Source organism: Aotus nancymaae, unplaced genomic scaffold (assembly GCF_030222135.1).
Source record: "Aotus nancymaae isolate 86718 unplaced genomic scaffold, 86718_ANA_hifiasm-v0.15.2.pri h1tg000019l, whole genome shotgun sequence".
In the NCBI taxonomy this organism is placed as follows: domain Eukaryota; kingdom Metazoa; phylum Chordata; class Mammalia; order Primates; family Aotidae; genus Aotus; species Aotus nancymaae.
Window position 1 is genome coordinate 60,508,995 of NW_026988431.1, and position 16,810 is coordinate 60,525,804.

Below are 16,810 nucleotides of genomic sequence, written 5' to 3' on the forward strand. Positions count from 1 at the left end.
GCATGTATGATGTGATTATATAATAGAATTGGTTTCTTTAAACCATTTATAGTATTATTTTCAACTTGTATAGTATTTTTCAGATGTTTGGATACATAGAATATTATTTACTGATTGAGGCTCTGAGAAATGTAGTATATTTTACAAACATAATTAAATACTATTATTTAATATACCTGATACCAACATATATTAATATATTTTAGCATGGTTGCAAAAATTTTAATAAGGAATTTTTGCCTTTTATTATGTCAAAGTATATTTTGTAGTCAGGCCTCAAATAAATCATTATGAATCTTGTAACTGTTCCTGAAGTTGGAGTGTTAAATTTTGAATTTGACATTTTTTAAGATTCTACTTTTTGGCCAGACATGATGGCTCACGTCTGTAATCCCAGCACTTTGGGAGGCCAAGGCTGGTAGATTACCTGAGGTCAGGAGTTTGAGACCAGCCTGGCCAACATGGTGAAACCCTGTCTCTACAAAAAATTAGCCGGGCATGGTGGCGGGCGCCTGTAATCCCAGCTATTCGGGAGGCTAAGGCATGAGAATCACTTGAACCTGGGAGGCAGAGGTTGCAGTGAGCTGAGATTGCACCATTGCACTCCAGCCTGGGCAACAGAGCAAGATTCCATCTCAAAAAAAAAAAAATTCTACTTTTTGTGATACGTATTTTTATATATAAAAGTTTTAATTTCATAAATACTTGCTTTTTACAGTAGTCTTCTTTTGGGTTGTGTGGTTTGGGCTTTTAATTTTTATTGCCACAAATAGCCCACAGCTGGTAGTTGCAGGCTGTAGTGTACACTGTATGATCTCGCGCTGGTAATTGGGCTGCCGGAAGTAGAAGACTTGGGAAATACAAAGGAAAAAATGAAAGATGTAGCTGCCAGGAGACTCAGGCAAAACACAAGCTTTCACTTCATCTAACAGATTACTCCTTTTCGGGATAAAGTTAAAGCTGAAACCTAGGTTTGTTGGTTCTTTATTTTCTTGAAACATAACTGAATTCAGGCTTATCTGAACTTTGGGAAAATCTGACATAAAAATAGATAGGTAGATTTTTTTTTTTTTTCTGTTTTGCTTCATTAGAATTTTTTTACTTGAAACAACTGTCTTTAGCATTAATTCTTAGCATCTTAGATTCTTGGCAGATTGTTTTGTACTATTATTTGGCATTTTGTTCTTTAAAGAAACAGACCTTCCTAAAATCATTCACATTTTTATTTGTTCCTGGAAATATTGAATGTTCTGTGTATTGTGCTTCAGCATGTCATTAAAGACAGTAATTAAGTTCAGTGCATTTGTTTCAGTAGCTTACAGCAATAAGACAGCTTTTGAAGGTTTATACATAAGATGAATACAAACATAGACTGCCTTCATTTTCTTCAGTACGTGGGTAGGGAAAATAAGTACACAGGAGGAGTTGTCAAATTAAAGGAGTTCCAAATGAAAGGGTATAAAGGGAAGATGGGGAATGAGAAACAGTGAAGAAAGTAATAGAAACTTTGAGAAAAAGTATAGAAGAAAGAAAGCAGAGAAAGATTAAAACAGCCTTTCCAAAACGACTCTGTCAGTGCACTTCTGTTAATCACCTCTTCAAATGAGATAGTAATATCTCTTTCTACATTTTTTATTTTTGCCTCACCCTTACTGGAGAAGAGAAGATGTGAAAGACAGTCCCAGGAGTGTCTGGTATCTGCAACCACAAGAGGAAAGGAAAGAAAATAGATTGTCAGTGTCTCAGTAGCTCTTATGACTATTACATTGGGGCAACTATCGTTGATTAATTTGAGAACTCCTCCTGTGATCTATTGTCCATTGTTCAGGATACATACCTTTGGCTGTTATTTTAACATTTATTTTTGACACTGTTTCTACTTACATGTGGGTACACACTGTTGGCAACATCTTATCTTTTTAATTACTGGTTTGTGGCTTATAAAAAGAGACTATAGGCTAGCCGAGGCGGCTCATGCCCATAATCCCAGCACTTTGGGAGGCCAAAGCCGACAGTGAGCAGAGATGCCACCATTGTCCTCTAGCCTGGGTGACAGAGCGAGACTCCATCTCAAAAAAAAAAAAAAAAAAAAAAACTGGTACGAAATAGTTTATAGTAGAAAAAAATAACTCAAATGGCTCATAGTTGAAGCCAAGAAACAGATAAGCTTTGCCTCTACCAACTTATATTTGAAAAACATAGGTTTTTAAGTCTCCATTTATCTTTTTTTTTTTTTAAGACGGAGTTTCGCTCGTTACCCAGGCTGGAGTGCAATGGCACGATCTCGGCTCACCGCGACCTCTGCCTCCTGGGTTCAGGCAATTCTCCTGCCTCAGCCTCCTGGGTAGCTGGGATTACAGGCACACGCCACCATGCCCAGCTAATTTTTTGTATTAGTAGAGACGGGGTTTCACCATGTTGACCGGGATGGTCTCGATCTCTTGACCTCGTGATCCACCCGCCTCGGCCTCCCAAAGTGCTGGGATTGCATCCATTTATCTTTTGAATACATTACCAGGTCTGCTCCAGAGAAAGCTTGAAAGTAAGGCCTGTACTTCACTTGAAAAGATTTATAAAATAGATTTGTAAATTATTCTTCAGTGCATGAATTTCTAAAGTAGATGATTATACTAAATTAATATTCATATGTTGCAGGAAGTTGGTGAACCATCTAAAGAAGAGAAGGCTGTAGCCAAGTATCTTCGATTCAACTGTCCAACAAAATCCACCAATATGATGGGTCACCGGGTTGATTATTTTATTGGTAGGATTATATCAATAAAATCATATTAGTGTACATATCTTATAAAGTTAACCTACATTTGGGATATGTAGAAGTTTAAAAAATGCTTTCCAAATGTGATTGTTCTGGTGATGGGCGTATGGCAGTTGATTATTCTGTTCTTTCCTATTGTGATTGAAAATGTCTATAATAAGATAAAGGATTTTCTAATAACAATTGTTGGAAACTTTTTAAAATAGGATTTATTTTCAGTGTTTTAAATTACTACCTTTTGTTCAGATAGTACACATATGTGGAACTAAGAACTTTGGCTTCCTTTTTCCAAACAATGTCATTATAAGCTGATGTCATTTATAATGTATCACCAGAGCTTATAAATAGAGGTTGAGTTTGCCTTTCTCATCAATTAAAAGTGAATTGCAGCTGGGTGCTGTGGCTCACACCTATAGTCCCAACACTTTGGGAAGCCAAGGCAGGAATATTGCTTGAGGTGAAAAGTTCAAGACCAGTCTGTGCAACACGAAGAGACCCCATCTCTACATAAATTGAGATGAGTATGTTGGCATGCGCCTCTGAAGTGAGAGGGTGGCTTGAGCCCAGGAGTTAGAGGCTGTGGTTAGCTATGATCCCACCACTGTACTCCAGCCTGGGTGACAGAGCAAGAACCAGCCTCTTCGAAAAAACAAAACTAAACTAAGCTAAATTGCCAGTAAAGAAGAAAATTCCTTTATCTTGTCTTCCTTTAGTGTTATTAATGATTTTGACATTCATTACAAATTTAAAAAAATAGATATGCTAATCTCTTCAGATATAATATATTTAGCTGTTTCTTTTGACAGCAGTAGATTGCTCACAGACCTTATTTCTCAGTTTATTAACATGGAAGTTGATGAGAAGTTTCATTACTTGCAGGGAGGGGCAAACATTTTGGTTTTTATCTACATATGCTTGTGATTAGTAAGAGTGATAGTTATCTACAGATATTTAAAATTTTTGAGTATTTTCCTATTAATTCATCTTGCTTTACTTGGTATTTCTGAATGCCATTATTTCCCAACATGACTTTTGAAAGATACTTAATATGTTTCACAAGTTGAGGTTTTGGAGAACTATTAATCATGATCATGTTAGATGTAATTTTCTGTTGAGTTTGGTTTTCTTTTTTGTTGGCAGAATGTTGAAATTTCACTTTATAAAATTAAATTCCCATGTATACTAAATTTAAAATAATTGATTTCTTCTTTAGCTTCAAAAGCAGTGGATTGTCTTTTGGATTCAAAGTGGGCAAAGGCCAAGAAAGGAGAGGAAGCTTTATTTACAACCAGAGAGTCCGTGGTTGACTACTGCAACAGGTGGGTGCTGTTTATTTCTTAGTGAGGAATAACATAATAATTTTAAATTTTCTCCATAGTCCTAAAACTCCTTACATCATTACATGTAGTGATGCTACAACATAACCCAAATACAGTTTTCACATGTAACCTGTACTTCTTTGGTACCTCTGGAAATGTGTTTGGTATTAGACTATTATACTTTTAACTGTATATAATTTTTATTTATGTTCCATTACTTTTATATATTTGTCAGGCCTACTGAAGGGTCAGCAATAAAAATTATATACCAGTGCCTACAGTAGAAAAGAAAGTTCTTTCTTTTGTAGAGCAAATTGGTTGGGGAGTGTTTTTTTCAAAACTTTTGCAGGGATTCTTATTAGCTGGGTTACCGCTGTGTTTTTAGTGCCTACACTCTGAGCCACAAGCCACATACCCTTTCCTATTTGGTTTAGTGTTTGCTAATGTATTTCTTCTAAAATCAAGGCAGCTACAACATCTACCTTGTCTTTGTCTGAGAATTTCAAGATGAAATACAGCTAATTCAGTAATATACGTATTTTTTCATAATACATACTTTTTCTGTTTTGAAAAAACTTTTGATGGTGAGTGGTTTACCTAAAAGACAAAATCATCTTCCTTTTGGAAAGAAGTATGCTAGTTTTTCTTTCCTTTTTCTTTTTTTTCTTGGTTTTCTTAATATTAAGCATTTTCTTAGTATATGTTAACTAAATTTTGTTTTCATAATGCTAAAGCTTATCTTTGGGGATTTTTAGATTATTTTATGTGTAATAATATTTTATCTAATGGCACTTAAAGTATCAGCTACCTAAGAACCCTCTTAAAAACCAGTATTTCACAACCTGGTTTCTTCAACTGTCAAGTTAAAGAATTATTAAATATTTCTTAAAATTTTTGGTTGCCAAAGACTAGAGGTTACTGACAGACCTCTTAGAAAAAATAGGTTTTATTGTTGGGGCAAGGATGAGCTAACACTGGTGCAGTTGATATTTACTTCTCTTTTATAGCTATTTGTCTAGTTAGAATTAGCTCCAGGGAGCATCTATCCAGGGCAACTTGAATCTGTGCTCCTGGGGAAAAAATAAAAAGCTAATAGAATTAGCTCCAAAGTACAAACTTCCAGGCTGGGCACAGTGGCTCACGCCTGTAATCCTGGCACTTTGGGAGGCCAAGGTGGGCAGATGACTTGAGGCCAGGAGTTCAAGACCAGCCTGGCCAACGTAGCGAAACATACCTCTACTAAAAATACAAAAATTAGCCAGGCATGGTGGCATGCGCCTGTAGTTCCAGCTGCTTGGGTGGCTGAGGTGTGAGAAGAGCTTCAACCTGGGAGGCAGAGGTTGCAGTGAGCCAAGATGCACCACTGCACTCTAGCCTGGGTGATGAAGCAAGACTCTGTCTTAAAAACAAAACTAATTGAGAGGCCGAGGCAGGTGGATCATGAAGTCAGGAGTTCAAGACCAGTCTGGCTAACATAGTGAAACTCATCTCTACTAAAAATACAAACATTAGCTGAGCATGGTGGCACGTTCCTATAATCCCAGCACTCGGGAGAATGAGGGAAGACAGTTGCTTGAACCGGGACTTGGGATGTGGAGGTTTTAGTGAGCCAGGATCTCGCCACTGCACTCCAGCCTAGGCTACAGAGCAAGACTCTGTCTCCAAAAAAAAAAAAAAACAAACTTCCTTACCTGCCACAAAACAGATAGATGTTTTACATGTGGTGTAAAAATTAAGAGATGCTGCAAATGCAGAAACTGGGCATAGAACACTTAAGTACTTTGTCTAAGGCTACACGGCTAGTAAGTGGCAGATCTGGGGTTCTAAAGTTAGCAGCCTGTCTCCACGATCTGTGTTCTCAAATACTGCTGTATACTGTCTCCTCCGTCAAAATGTTAATGCAGTTAATGGAGCTATTTTTTGGGATATTAAATCTGTGAGCCCAAATTTCTGAGGAGAGCAACCAGTATGAATCCACATTTCTTGGCCTTTGAGGAGCCTTGGTACCTTGTTACTTGAAAAGCTCAGAAGACCTGAGTACAGAGAGTGTTCAAAGACACACTCAGTTTTCATTGTAGATGTTCTTCCCATAGATGTCAGATTGTTTGAGTCCTTTCTGCACTAAAATAAATGAGAGTAGCATAACTTTAAGGTCTTCAGAGCCACTTCCAGTACAACCATAGACTCTTGTTGGCCGGTCCTCATGAGTTCCTGCCCAGTAGCAGACAAAATCACAAAGGGACCCTTGTCCAGTTTCTTTTTTTGGCATCCTCTAATACTGTCAATCAGTTTGTTTCTGAAGCAGCTAAGTGGCATGAGGATGTGGTCTGTACCTTTTTATGGCCTATATCATGAATGAACTCATACATACTAGGTTAAGTCTCCACAAGGCTTTGTATCACTGACCCCCCAGTCCAGTTCCGTCGTCCTCGGTCTTGTGCACATGCCACACTCATTTTCTCTTCTGGTCTTTTCTTCTGTCATAACTTGCCACTTTCCCTAAATGGTTCTCTTCCCTCTGTCCCACCTGCCTCTCAACATCACAAATCCCTCAAGTCCTTCCCCTACCAGGTACTATTCCCCAGGCCCTCCAGCCTTCATCAGCCTTTGTATCTAAAGTTCTACTGAGTTTATCAAGTTAGCATCTCCCAGTTTGGCCTTTAATTATTTTAGAATTGCTGCATACGTGTTAGTTTTTAAAAAATCTCTTGCCAGCTAAATCTGAAAACAATGGTAAGACTGTTTTATAGTTTATTGTAATTCCATAACAGTTACCACAGTGTGAGCACTTCATAAAAACTCACCTTTGCCACATTGGTGAAAGTCCCCAACATGTCTGGGATTTAATACGTGTTTGTTAAATCTGAAAAATGATGGAGGTGAGGGGAAAAAATGCAGAAGCAATTTTTAAAACTTTTTACAAGCTGTTTTAAAAGCACTTATTCAACAGATATGCCGGGCTTCAGGAACAGCAGTGACTATGACTTGGTCTCTACATCAAAACACATATTCTGATCTTTTATGGAAGACTTATAACTAATTACAAAGCAGTGTGTTCTATAAGGAAGAGAGAGGTGGTGAAACTAAGAAGAATGACTTCACACAGAAAAATGTTTTAAGTAAATTTTGAAACCTAAATAAGTCATTACCCAACAAACGACAAGAAAGGAGATTCATTCCCAGCGAAGGGCATAGAGCACACTGACAGAGGAAAGTGTGAGTGGTTCTGCAAAAATGCCAGAGCTTTATGTTAGTACTGTGTTCTATGTCATGTGTTTAAAGCCAGGCAAATGGAGGCTCTGATATTATACACTTTTTTTTTTTTTTTTTGAGACGGAGTTTCGCTCTTGTTACCCAGGCTGGAGTGCAATGGCGCAATCTCGGCTCACCGCAACCTCCGCTTCCTGGGTTCAGGCAATTCTCCTGCCTCGGCCTCCTGAGTAGCTGGGATTACAGGCACGCGCCGCTGTCCCAGCTAATTTTTTGTATTTTTAGTAGAGACGGCGTTTCACCATGTTGACCAGGATGGTCTCGATCTCTTGACCTTGTGATCCACCCACCTCGGCCTCCCAAAGTGCTGGGATTACAGGCGTGAGCCACCGCGCCCGGCCCTATACACATTTTAAATAATGTCAGTCTCATCTTTCTACCTAACTGTGAAATTATTTTCAACACCAATTTGATTGAAAGTTAATAGTCTACTTTTCTTTCATGGGGGTGGGCAGCTGTGTAGGAAAGTTGACAGAAGCAGATGATCCTGCTGGTTCTATTCCTTTCTTTGTATCTACTCATCAGGGAAAAGGCTTTTTTTCTACTAAAGTTTCATGGTTTGTTTTAAAATTATTTCTTTATTAAGAATAATTTTTTCCATTAAAGTAAATTTGAGAAAATGGAAAATATTGCAAATGATTTAGAAGAAAATCCAAATTAGTAATACTGTTGCTTCATAGATAGCCACATTATCATGAGACTATATACTTCAAGTTTCTGTATGTGTACACATGTACTCTTAATATATGGACATGTATATGTACTGCATTATAAAATGCTGGTTTTTCAATTAACATAACGAACAGGGTGTATTTTTATTTTCATTTTGAGTGGTAATGTTTCTGATAGAAAATCGGGAAATTACATAAGTGCACAAAGCAAATTAGAATGTTATTTTCATTATAGATTTTTTTTTGTAAGACATTCTGAAGAAGAGTAAAAACTATAAGATTGTACTTCATATTCAAATATCCCACTGCTATTCTTAAATCTCCCTTTGTACTCATAAGTAGTTAATCATTAAGCTCTCATTTCAGATTTTTGTTTGTTTATATATGTATATGTATTTATAGCAGATGTGATGGTAGTATTTTGGGGGGCAGTTTGAATATTATATGCACAGTCATATTTGCATAATTTTAAACTAGGTCTTACACATAGGTAGTGTGGGCCAAATGAGCAAACCTAGAAATCAGCTTTGTGGAAGTGCTCGTAAGGTGGACCTAACTGGGCAGCAGATGGAAGCCCAGCCAGGCAGGTAAAACACAGGCGCTGCAAGGGACTGAACACAGTGACAAAAAGAAGTGGTTATCTGAGCAGGAAGAAAGTATCTAGTTAACAAGTGGTGTGATGTGCTGGAGCAGGCACCAGTGAGCTGTGAGTAGAAAGGTAGCCAGATAGGCACCAGTGGTAGCAGTGAGACCCAGCTTCTAGATTGTATTGTGGTAGTTGTACATTATCAAGGCAGGAATGAAGAAACCAATCAGGAATTCTGAAAAAGTGCCTTTTAGATGACGAAAACAAGGACAATCCAATTTCTTAAATAAGATAATAAGGTTAAAGAGAAACTGCCGAGCAAGGTTGACTTAATTTGGGGTCAGATAAAAAATGAATAAACCAAGGATCTCTCTCTCTTAAGTTTAGTCTAATAAGGAGCAAACAACTGTAACAAATTATATAGTGAGTTAGAAGATAAGTGCTGTGGATAGGATAACAGGAAACGAGAGAATGGGAAGATGGGCTTAGATTTTAAACAGTAGGTTGTGGTTGAGGGAAAACTTGATGAAGGAAGTGAGGGAGTGAAACAGAAGGACATGCTTATTTGGGGAAAGAGCATGTCTAAAGTAAAGACAGCCAATGTGTAGGCCCTAAGATGAGAATATAAAATAGAATAATAACTGCTAAAAAGAGGGAAAAACAATATATTTAGAGAGAAATTAGTGAAACTAGGAATACGTCATGTTTTGCCAAATATATTGTACATTTTTCAGTTTGATGTTGTGCAAGTCCTTTTCAGAGTCCAAAAATCTCACCTTAGTATATTTAATTATTCATTACTTAATTGAAGATATTCGATTACAGTGGCAGACTGAATTGTGCAGTACTTAGAGAAAAAATAACACCAAGAAAGCTGAAAAGACATTATTTGGATCAATCAAATCATTACTTTTGATCTGTTAATATTTCTTAAACTGTTTATTTTCTTCTTTCTTTATTATGTCAGCTCTTACATTTCACTTTATGAACATAAAGTGAAGCTGAGTCTTGATTACTCTAAATGAATCCAGAAAGAGTCTTTATATGGATAATCTCAAACCTATAATCTCTTTTATACTTAAGTTACATCATTAAAAGTGAAAATTATGTTGAATATCACTGAGTTTTGATAACTTTTATATAACTGACTATAAAGTTTTTTGATTTAGTGGTAGAGTTGACTACTTTTCCATGGGCATACTAGTTGTAATTTCTCTTGTGAGTTGCCAATATATCTCTTCCTTTGCTTATTTTTTTCAGGTCTTGATATTTTTCCTTTTTAGTCTATATCTATATGGGGAGTGTAATGCCATATCTGTTTTTCCCTAAGGCTTTTAAAGAAGCAGTTTTTTCATCGGGCACTAAAAGTAATGAAAATGAAATACGATAAAGACATAAAGAAAGAAAAAGATAAAGGAAAAGCTGAAAGTGGAAAAGAAGAAGATAAAAAGGGCAAGAAAGAAAATATAAAGGATGAGAAGACAAAAAAAGAAAAAGAGAAAAAAAAAGATGGTGAAAAGGAAGAATCCAAAAAGGTGAGTTAATCTAAAATTAAGTAAAAATTAAAAAACATTATGTGCACATGATCACGACTGGCTTATGAGCACATGAAATATTATGCAGCACCCACCTGAGATACCTATATTAGGATTATTACAAATAACATGGTTGAGAATTTTTATTTTGTGTTACAAATAGTGCAAATTTTTTGACTGTATAAATGTCCTATTTTTTGCTTGCTTGCATTATTTCTTCTATTCAAATTATGTTTTCATAGGAGGAAACTCCAGGAACTCCCAAAAAGAAGGAAACTAAGAAAAAATTCAAACTTGAGCCACATGATGATCAAGTTTTTCTGGATGGAAATGAGGTGAGAGTAAGCCTATAACTAGAAGTTCAGTTTTCTATAGCAGTTCTCAGAAATGTGTTTGATGCCTTCACTAATAAAAGGAAAAATTTTGAGAAATCTAATCATGCACTTAAATATATAAAAGCAACTCTATTTTTAAAAATCAATAGTTTCTCTGATTCAGATTTTTAAAAGTCAGAGTTGGCTGTGATGGGAAACCTGAAATAAAAGCATCTTAATACAAAATAGATGTTTATTTCTTCCTTATCAGTGAAATCTATAGGTAAGCTGTACAGACATGTCAGCTCCATGGTGTATCCAGCCTCTTCTTTTCTCCTCTGTCTGAGGCTTCTACCTAAGGTTACCTCATGGTCCAAAATGACTGCCAACCTTGTATGTGCGTCGAAAAGAGGAAAGGAGAGTGAAGAATATATCTCCTCTTTAAGGAGACCACTTTGAGGAAACTGTCCAGAAAGCTGGCAAGTTCATTTCTGCTTGAGTTCCATTGGCCAGAACGTAGTCACATGGTCAGGCATACAAGAACTAAAATCTTGGAAATGCACTTTTTAGACAGGGTGATCTCTATTTGTCCAACTAAAATGTAGGGTTTCCATTATTATCAAAGAAAAAAAGAATAAAATAGGAGATGTTTTTATTTTATAGGAGAACTACAGGTCTCTGTCTCTTACAGAATGTAAGTCAGATATATCACTTGAGGGGCTTAACATTTTCAACATTACTTGATGCTTTGCACTTATCATTTGTAATGGAAGATTTGTCTGGTGGTAGCCTTCCATAAAGACTGCTTAATTTTAGTCCCTTCATCAGTACATAAACACTAGTTATATACCGGCCTTTGAACTGTTGTGGATTTCAAGATACATCCTTTCATGCCTCACTTATACAAAAGTAACATCTATAAAGTAGTGGCTCGTAGGGGTATGTGTTTTACATTTTGGGAGAGCTTTTCAAAAACATGTGCTCTAGGCTCATCCCAAACATACTTGCATGATAATAGCTAGAGTGGGATTGTGGAGGAGGATTATATATCTATAATAAAGTGTCCTCAGATGACTCTGATGTGAACCCCTGGTTAAGAACCACTGTAATAGGAAACCGTAAGTCTTAATGTGAAGGCTCAAATGCCCTCAGTTAAACCTTGAGCATCAGCTGCGTGCCAGACACTTTTATAGGTGTCGGGAATAGCTTGATAAATAGGGTAAAATCTCTAGTACAAGCACTTAAACATGTTAGTATAGTACAGTGTGGTAAGCATTAATGGTGTGAGAGCACCAATTAGGAATAGTTAATTTAGTCAGGAAGGATAAGAAGGGTCAAAAGGACACTTGGGGTTCACCTTGAAGGACGACTGGCAGCTTGCCAGGTGTACCAGAAAGGAGTTTAGGTCTATTAGGGAAGGAAGCACCTGAGCAAAAGTATGGTGCTTGCTATCCTGAAAAACCGAGATTTTATTCTGTAGAAAGCAGCATGCACTCCAAAACTTTTAAAGTTGTGAAATATATTTTTTAAAAAACATGTTTTTTTAGAATGGAAACTGGCAGAAGTAATGTCTGTGGCTCTGATTCCCAAGGAAATGAGCAGAATAAAAAATAAGAGGTTAAAGTGGAAACCTCTGGTGTTAGAAATAGAAGAACCAAGTTGGAAAGACAAAGAGTTCTGGTCAATAGAGAAATGGAAGAGTACTGTTATTTATAGAAACTATAAAACTGAGTTTTGTGGATGAATAATCAAACAGAGTTCTGATCTGAATGAAGCAAATTTCTGTTGTGCAAAATAATAGCCTGATAAAAGTAAATTAAGCTTTCAAGTAGTGGTTCCCAGCTTATAGGCTACAGGCCCTCCATGGAGTAGTGGACAATGAAATTATTACAGTCATAGAAACTTTATGTTCGACGAAGCATGATCTTTAATAATGATTCTTTGTGTCTTATCAGGAGAGAAAAGGGTGGAGTTGAGAGATACTAGATCTGTAATAGGGCCTGGCTGGAATCTACCTTAACTGTGCTTTTATCCCAAACTGCTTCATCATTACATTAGAGACAGAAAGGTTGACAGTTGCTGGTGTTTTGGTTGAATAAATAATGATTTGCACACATGAACAATTCTTACCCCCCCACACACACCAAGACAGAGTCTTGCTCTGTCGCCCAGGCTGGAGTGCAGTGCCATGATCTCAGCTCACTGCAACCTCCACCTCCTGGGTTCAAGCAATTCTCCTGCCTCAGCCTCCTGAGTAGCTGGGATTACAGGTGTCTACTACCATGCCCAGCTAATTTTTGTTATTTTTAGTAGAGACAGTGTTTCATCATGTTGGCCAGGCAAATCTCAAACTCCTGACCTCAAGTGATCTGTCTGCCTCGGCCTCCCAAAGTGCTGGGATTACAGGCATGAGCCTCCGAGCCTGGCCAAACAAATTTTTAAATGCATGTTAAGAACAGGCCAGGCGCGGTGGCTCATGCCTGTAATCCCAGCATTTTGGGAGGCCAAGGCGAGCGGATCACGAGGTCAGGAGATCAAGACCATCCTGGCCAACATGGTGAAACCCCATCTCTACTAAAAATACAAAAATTAGCCGGGCGTGGTGGCATGTGCCTGTATTCCCAGCTATTCGGGAGGCTGAGGCAGGAGAATTGCTCGAACCCAGGAGGCAGAGGCTGCAGTAAGCCATGATCACACCACTGTACTCCAGCCGGGGCAACAGAGAAAGACTATATCTCCAAAAAAAAAAAAAAAAAAATATATATATATATATATATGTATGTATGAACATACAAATTTATTTAAGTGCTTTATAGAATTTAGTTTTCTTATAATCATTTTCTAGTGCCAGAAAAACCACTACTACTAAAAGAAAGATCTTTGGAATTTTTTTTACCTTAGAAGATACTTCCATATGTTAAGAGGTTGATGATTGCTTTAAGGGACCTAAAATACAGAATTAAGCATTACTTTCTAATGTGACATTAGAACTTTTAAGCACTGAGGCTTCTTGATTCTTCTAGGTATATGTATGGATCTATGACCCAGTTCACTTTAAAACATTTGTCATGGGATTAATTCTTGGTAAGTAATGAGATGTTAGTAGTTTTAAAGTGCAATCTAAGATTTAAAAAGCAACATGCAAATACTATAAAAGAAAGTGTTCCTAAATTTAACATAAAATAGTTGTCATTTTAAATATACTTTATTTAAAGTCAGAAGATAAATGATAAAATAAGGAAAATATTTGCAACACATTAAAACAAAGATCTTTTAAGAGATTAACAAACTGATAGAAAAATGGTCAAGGTAGTTAACAGATAAAGAAATTCAGTGACCAATCATTCTGAGTGATACTTAATCGTACTCATAATATATACAAATTAAAGCTGTAATGATTAAGAGGCTTGCAAAGCTTGACATAAAGGTCTTAGAAAAAAATCAACACTCTATAACAATTGACAGGTTATGTCCATTGTTTTAGTTTTTGTGATGGACGGTTTGTCAGTATCTTTGAAATTTTATATGTGTTAACAATGACCCAGTAATTTTAGGAAATAATTCCATGGCTGTTCCCGTACAGTTTCACAAAGTGTGTGCATTGACACATTATCTGTCTTTATCCAAATCCCTTTAGACAGTACTTGAGTATAATCTAGCAGATACCTTTCAAATTTGAAATGCTTATTATACCATTTGACCTAATAAATTCTACTTTAAGGCATTTATACTGTAATCACAGTTGCACAAATGTACCTGTGCAAGGGTATTATAGCTAGAATAGGTAAAAATAAAGTTAGAGAATATTAAGAATAGTATAAGCACATTTATTTAGTAAAAAAGTTCCTGTAGCTAGTTAATTACACGTAGGCAGTCTCTGAGAATACAGGTAAGTCTAATAGTACTTAACCTCTGGGAGGTGGAATAAGAATTAGGTGAAGACTTAATTTTCTCTATACATTTTGATTTGTTTGTTTGTGACAGGATCTTATTCCCGTCACCCAGGCTGGAATGCAATGGCACAGTCATGGCTCACTGCAGCCTCGAAATGCTGGGGTCAGGTGATCCTCCCACGTCAGCCTACTGCATAGCTGTAACTATAGGCACACTCCACCACACCCAGCTAATTTTTGTATTTTTTTTGTAGAGACGGCATTTCACCATGTTGCCCAGGCTGGTCTTGAACTCCTGGGCTTTTGTCTGATTGTCTCAAAGTGCTGGGATTACAGTTGATTTGTTTTTTTGTTTGTTTTTTTAATGATGTATATTCCAGGAGTTTTGTGGGGAAATAATTATTTAACAAATTGAAAAAAAAAAAAAGATAGTAGTTAAAAAGAGCCTGGTCAAAATGATATCATAGGATCTCATTCAAAATAACTCTTTTAGGCTGGGCTCAGTGGCTTACACCTGTAATCCTAACACTTTAGGAGTCCAAGGCAGGGAGATGGCTTGAGTCCAAGAGTTTGAAACCAGCCTGGGCAACATGGGCTAAACCTCGTCTCTACAAAAAATAAAAAAAATTAGCCAGGCTTGATGGTTCCCACACAGGTTCTGTAGTCCCCACTACTTAGAATGCTGAGGTGGGAGGATCACCTAAGTTCAGGAGGTTGAGGCTGTGGTGAGCCTAGATCATGCCACCGCACTCCAGCCTGGGTGACAGAGTGAAACCCTGTTTCAAAAAACAAACAAAAACCAAAATAACTCTTCTATAATAGAGTACTAGTGGCTTTGCTAGATATTTTGCATACAGTGTATCATTTCATCCTCACAACAACCTTTTAAAAATAGGAACAGACACTTATAAGGTAACTTAGCCTCAGAGTTAAGTAACTTGCCTAGGGTTACTTAGCTTATAAGTCATAGAGCTAGAATTTTAACCCTGGTCTTACTCTAAAGAACTAATAACCAGGCTTCTAATTTCTTGTGATTCTTTCTTGTGTCCTCACTTTACTTGTAAAAAAACTGGAGATACTTGTAAACAGTTTCCCTAAGTACCAGAAAAACATCTGTAGTGGAATCACCTGGGAATCTTTTTCAGTTTGTGGATGTCAGAGCTCCACCCAAAAAGAAGAATCTCCAGAGAGGGGTCTTGGGAATCAGTTTTTGTTAGGTTTGTTGTTCTGCTATTTCTTTTAGCTCCCTTAGTAGTCGGCATTTATCTTAATATTTTTAAAATAAGGTAGATATAGCTTGAAAATGGGAGCAGTTGATAAATTAAGAAGGCAGCAGTTTTGAATTTCTGCACAGCTTATTTTTCTAATATGTAATTTACACTAGGAAAAAAGCTAGTTTAAGAACAGTATAAAATGTTAGGTTTTATACTGTTCTCATATATAAATTGAGAAATTTATATATGAGAAATTGCTCGTAATTGACCATTTTTTACCTATAAAAATGACAATTTTATATTTTAATCTGTTTATGTTTTTCAGTTTTTCCCTCAGGGATATGTTTAGTGTAATTGCAGCCATGCCATTTACGTTTTTATTCTAAAAGTTTAACTTTGTCATTTCTTGTTCCAGTGATTGCAGTAATAGCGGCCACCCTCTTCCCCCTTTGGCCAGCAGAAATGAGAGTAGGTGTTTATTACCTCAGTGTGGGTGCAGGCTGTTTTGTAGCCAGCATTCTTCTCCTTGCTGTTGGTAAGTATTGTTATTTTAAAACTGACCTCATGGGCTGTTGGTAAGTATTATTATAAAACTGACCTCAAGAAGGTTGGTATTGAGCAGTTGGACTGGAGCTTCAGTAAAGCTTAAGAAAAATTAATGGAGATAAATCAAGAGGTATATGGTCCTACTATCTGAGTCAAATCTCAAAACTCAGGCTTGATTAGATCTGTTTTGTCTGCAGAAAAAGGATTTAATACATCTTTTTTAGATGTTTTTGAATTATTAAGATTATTTTTTATTGACAAATTGTAATTGTATACATTTATGGAGTACAGTGTGATATTTTGGTGTATGTGTACAATGTGGAATGATTAAATCAAGCTAATCACTTTTCTTGCCTATCATTTATTGTGAGACATTTGAAATTTACTTAGCTGTTTTGAAATATACCATACATTATTAAATCTTAATCTGCAAATAGGCACACTTTAAAAATTAGTTACAGCAAAGGCTTTTAATATTTTTGAAATGGTCATTTACTGAACATAGTACTTTGAGTAAAACATGTTTTAATTTTGACTTAGAACAAATGAAACATCTAAATAATCTATACATGTATTTAATAAATGGTTCTAAACAATTGATTTACCATTTGGGGGAAAATCAGTAACTTTCACCCAGGTACCAAAATACTAGATGGAATAAAGAGTTAATGTTTTAAAAATCAAGT

General features: G+C 36.5%; 1 protein-coding gene across 1 annotated transcript in view; it reads left to right on the forward strand.

Moving 5' to 3' along the window:
• Window positions 1–16,810, forward strand: part of SEC62 (SEC62 homolog, preprotein translocation factor) — a 39,503-nt gene that overhangs the window by 6,208 nt on the left and 16,485 nt on the right. The window contains exons 2-7 of the mRNA XM_012470977.3: window positions 2,656–2,764; window positions 3,990–4,095; window positions 9,953–10,157; window positions 10,400–10,492; window positions 13,495–13,555; window positions 15,994–16,113. Coding sequence (XP_012326400.1) covers window positions 2,656–2,764; window positions 3,990–4,095; window positions 9,953–10,157; window positions 10,400–10,492; window positions 13,495–13,555; window positions 15,994–16,113 — 694 coding nt within the window. The remainder of the gene's footprint in view (window positions 1–2,655; window positions 2,765–3,989; window positions 4,096–9,952; window positions 10,158–10,399; window positions 10,493–13,494; window positions 13,556–15,993; window positions 16,114–16,810) is intronic.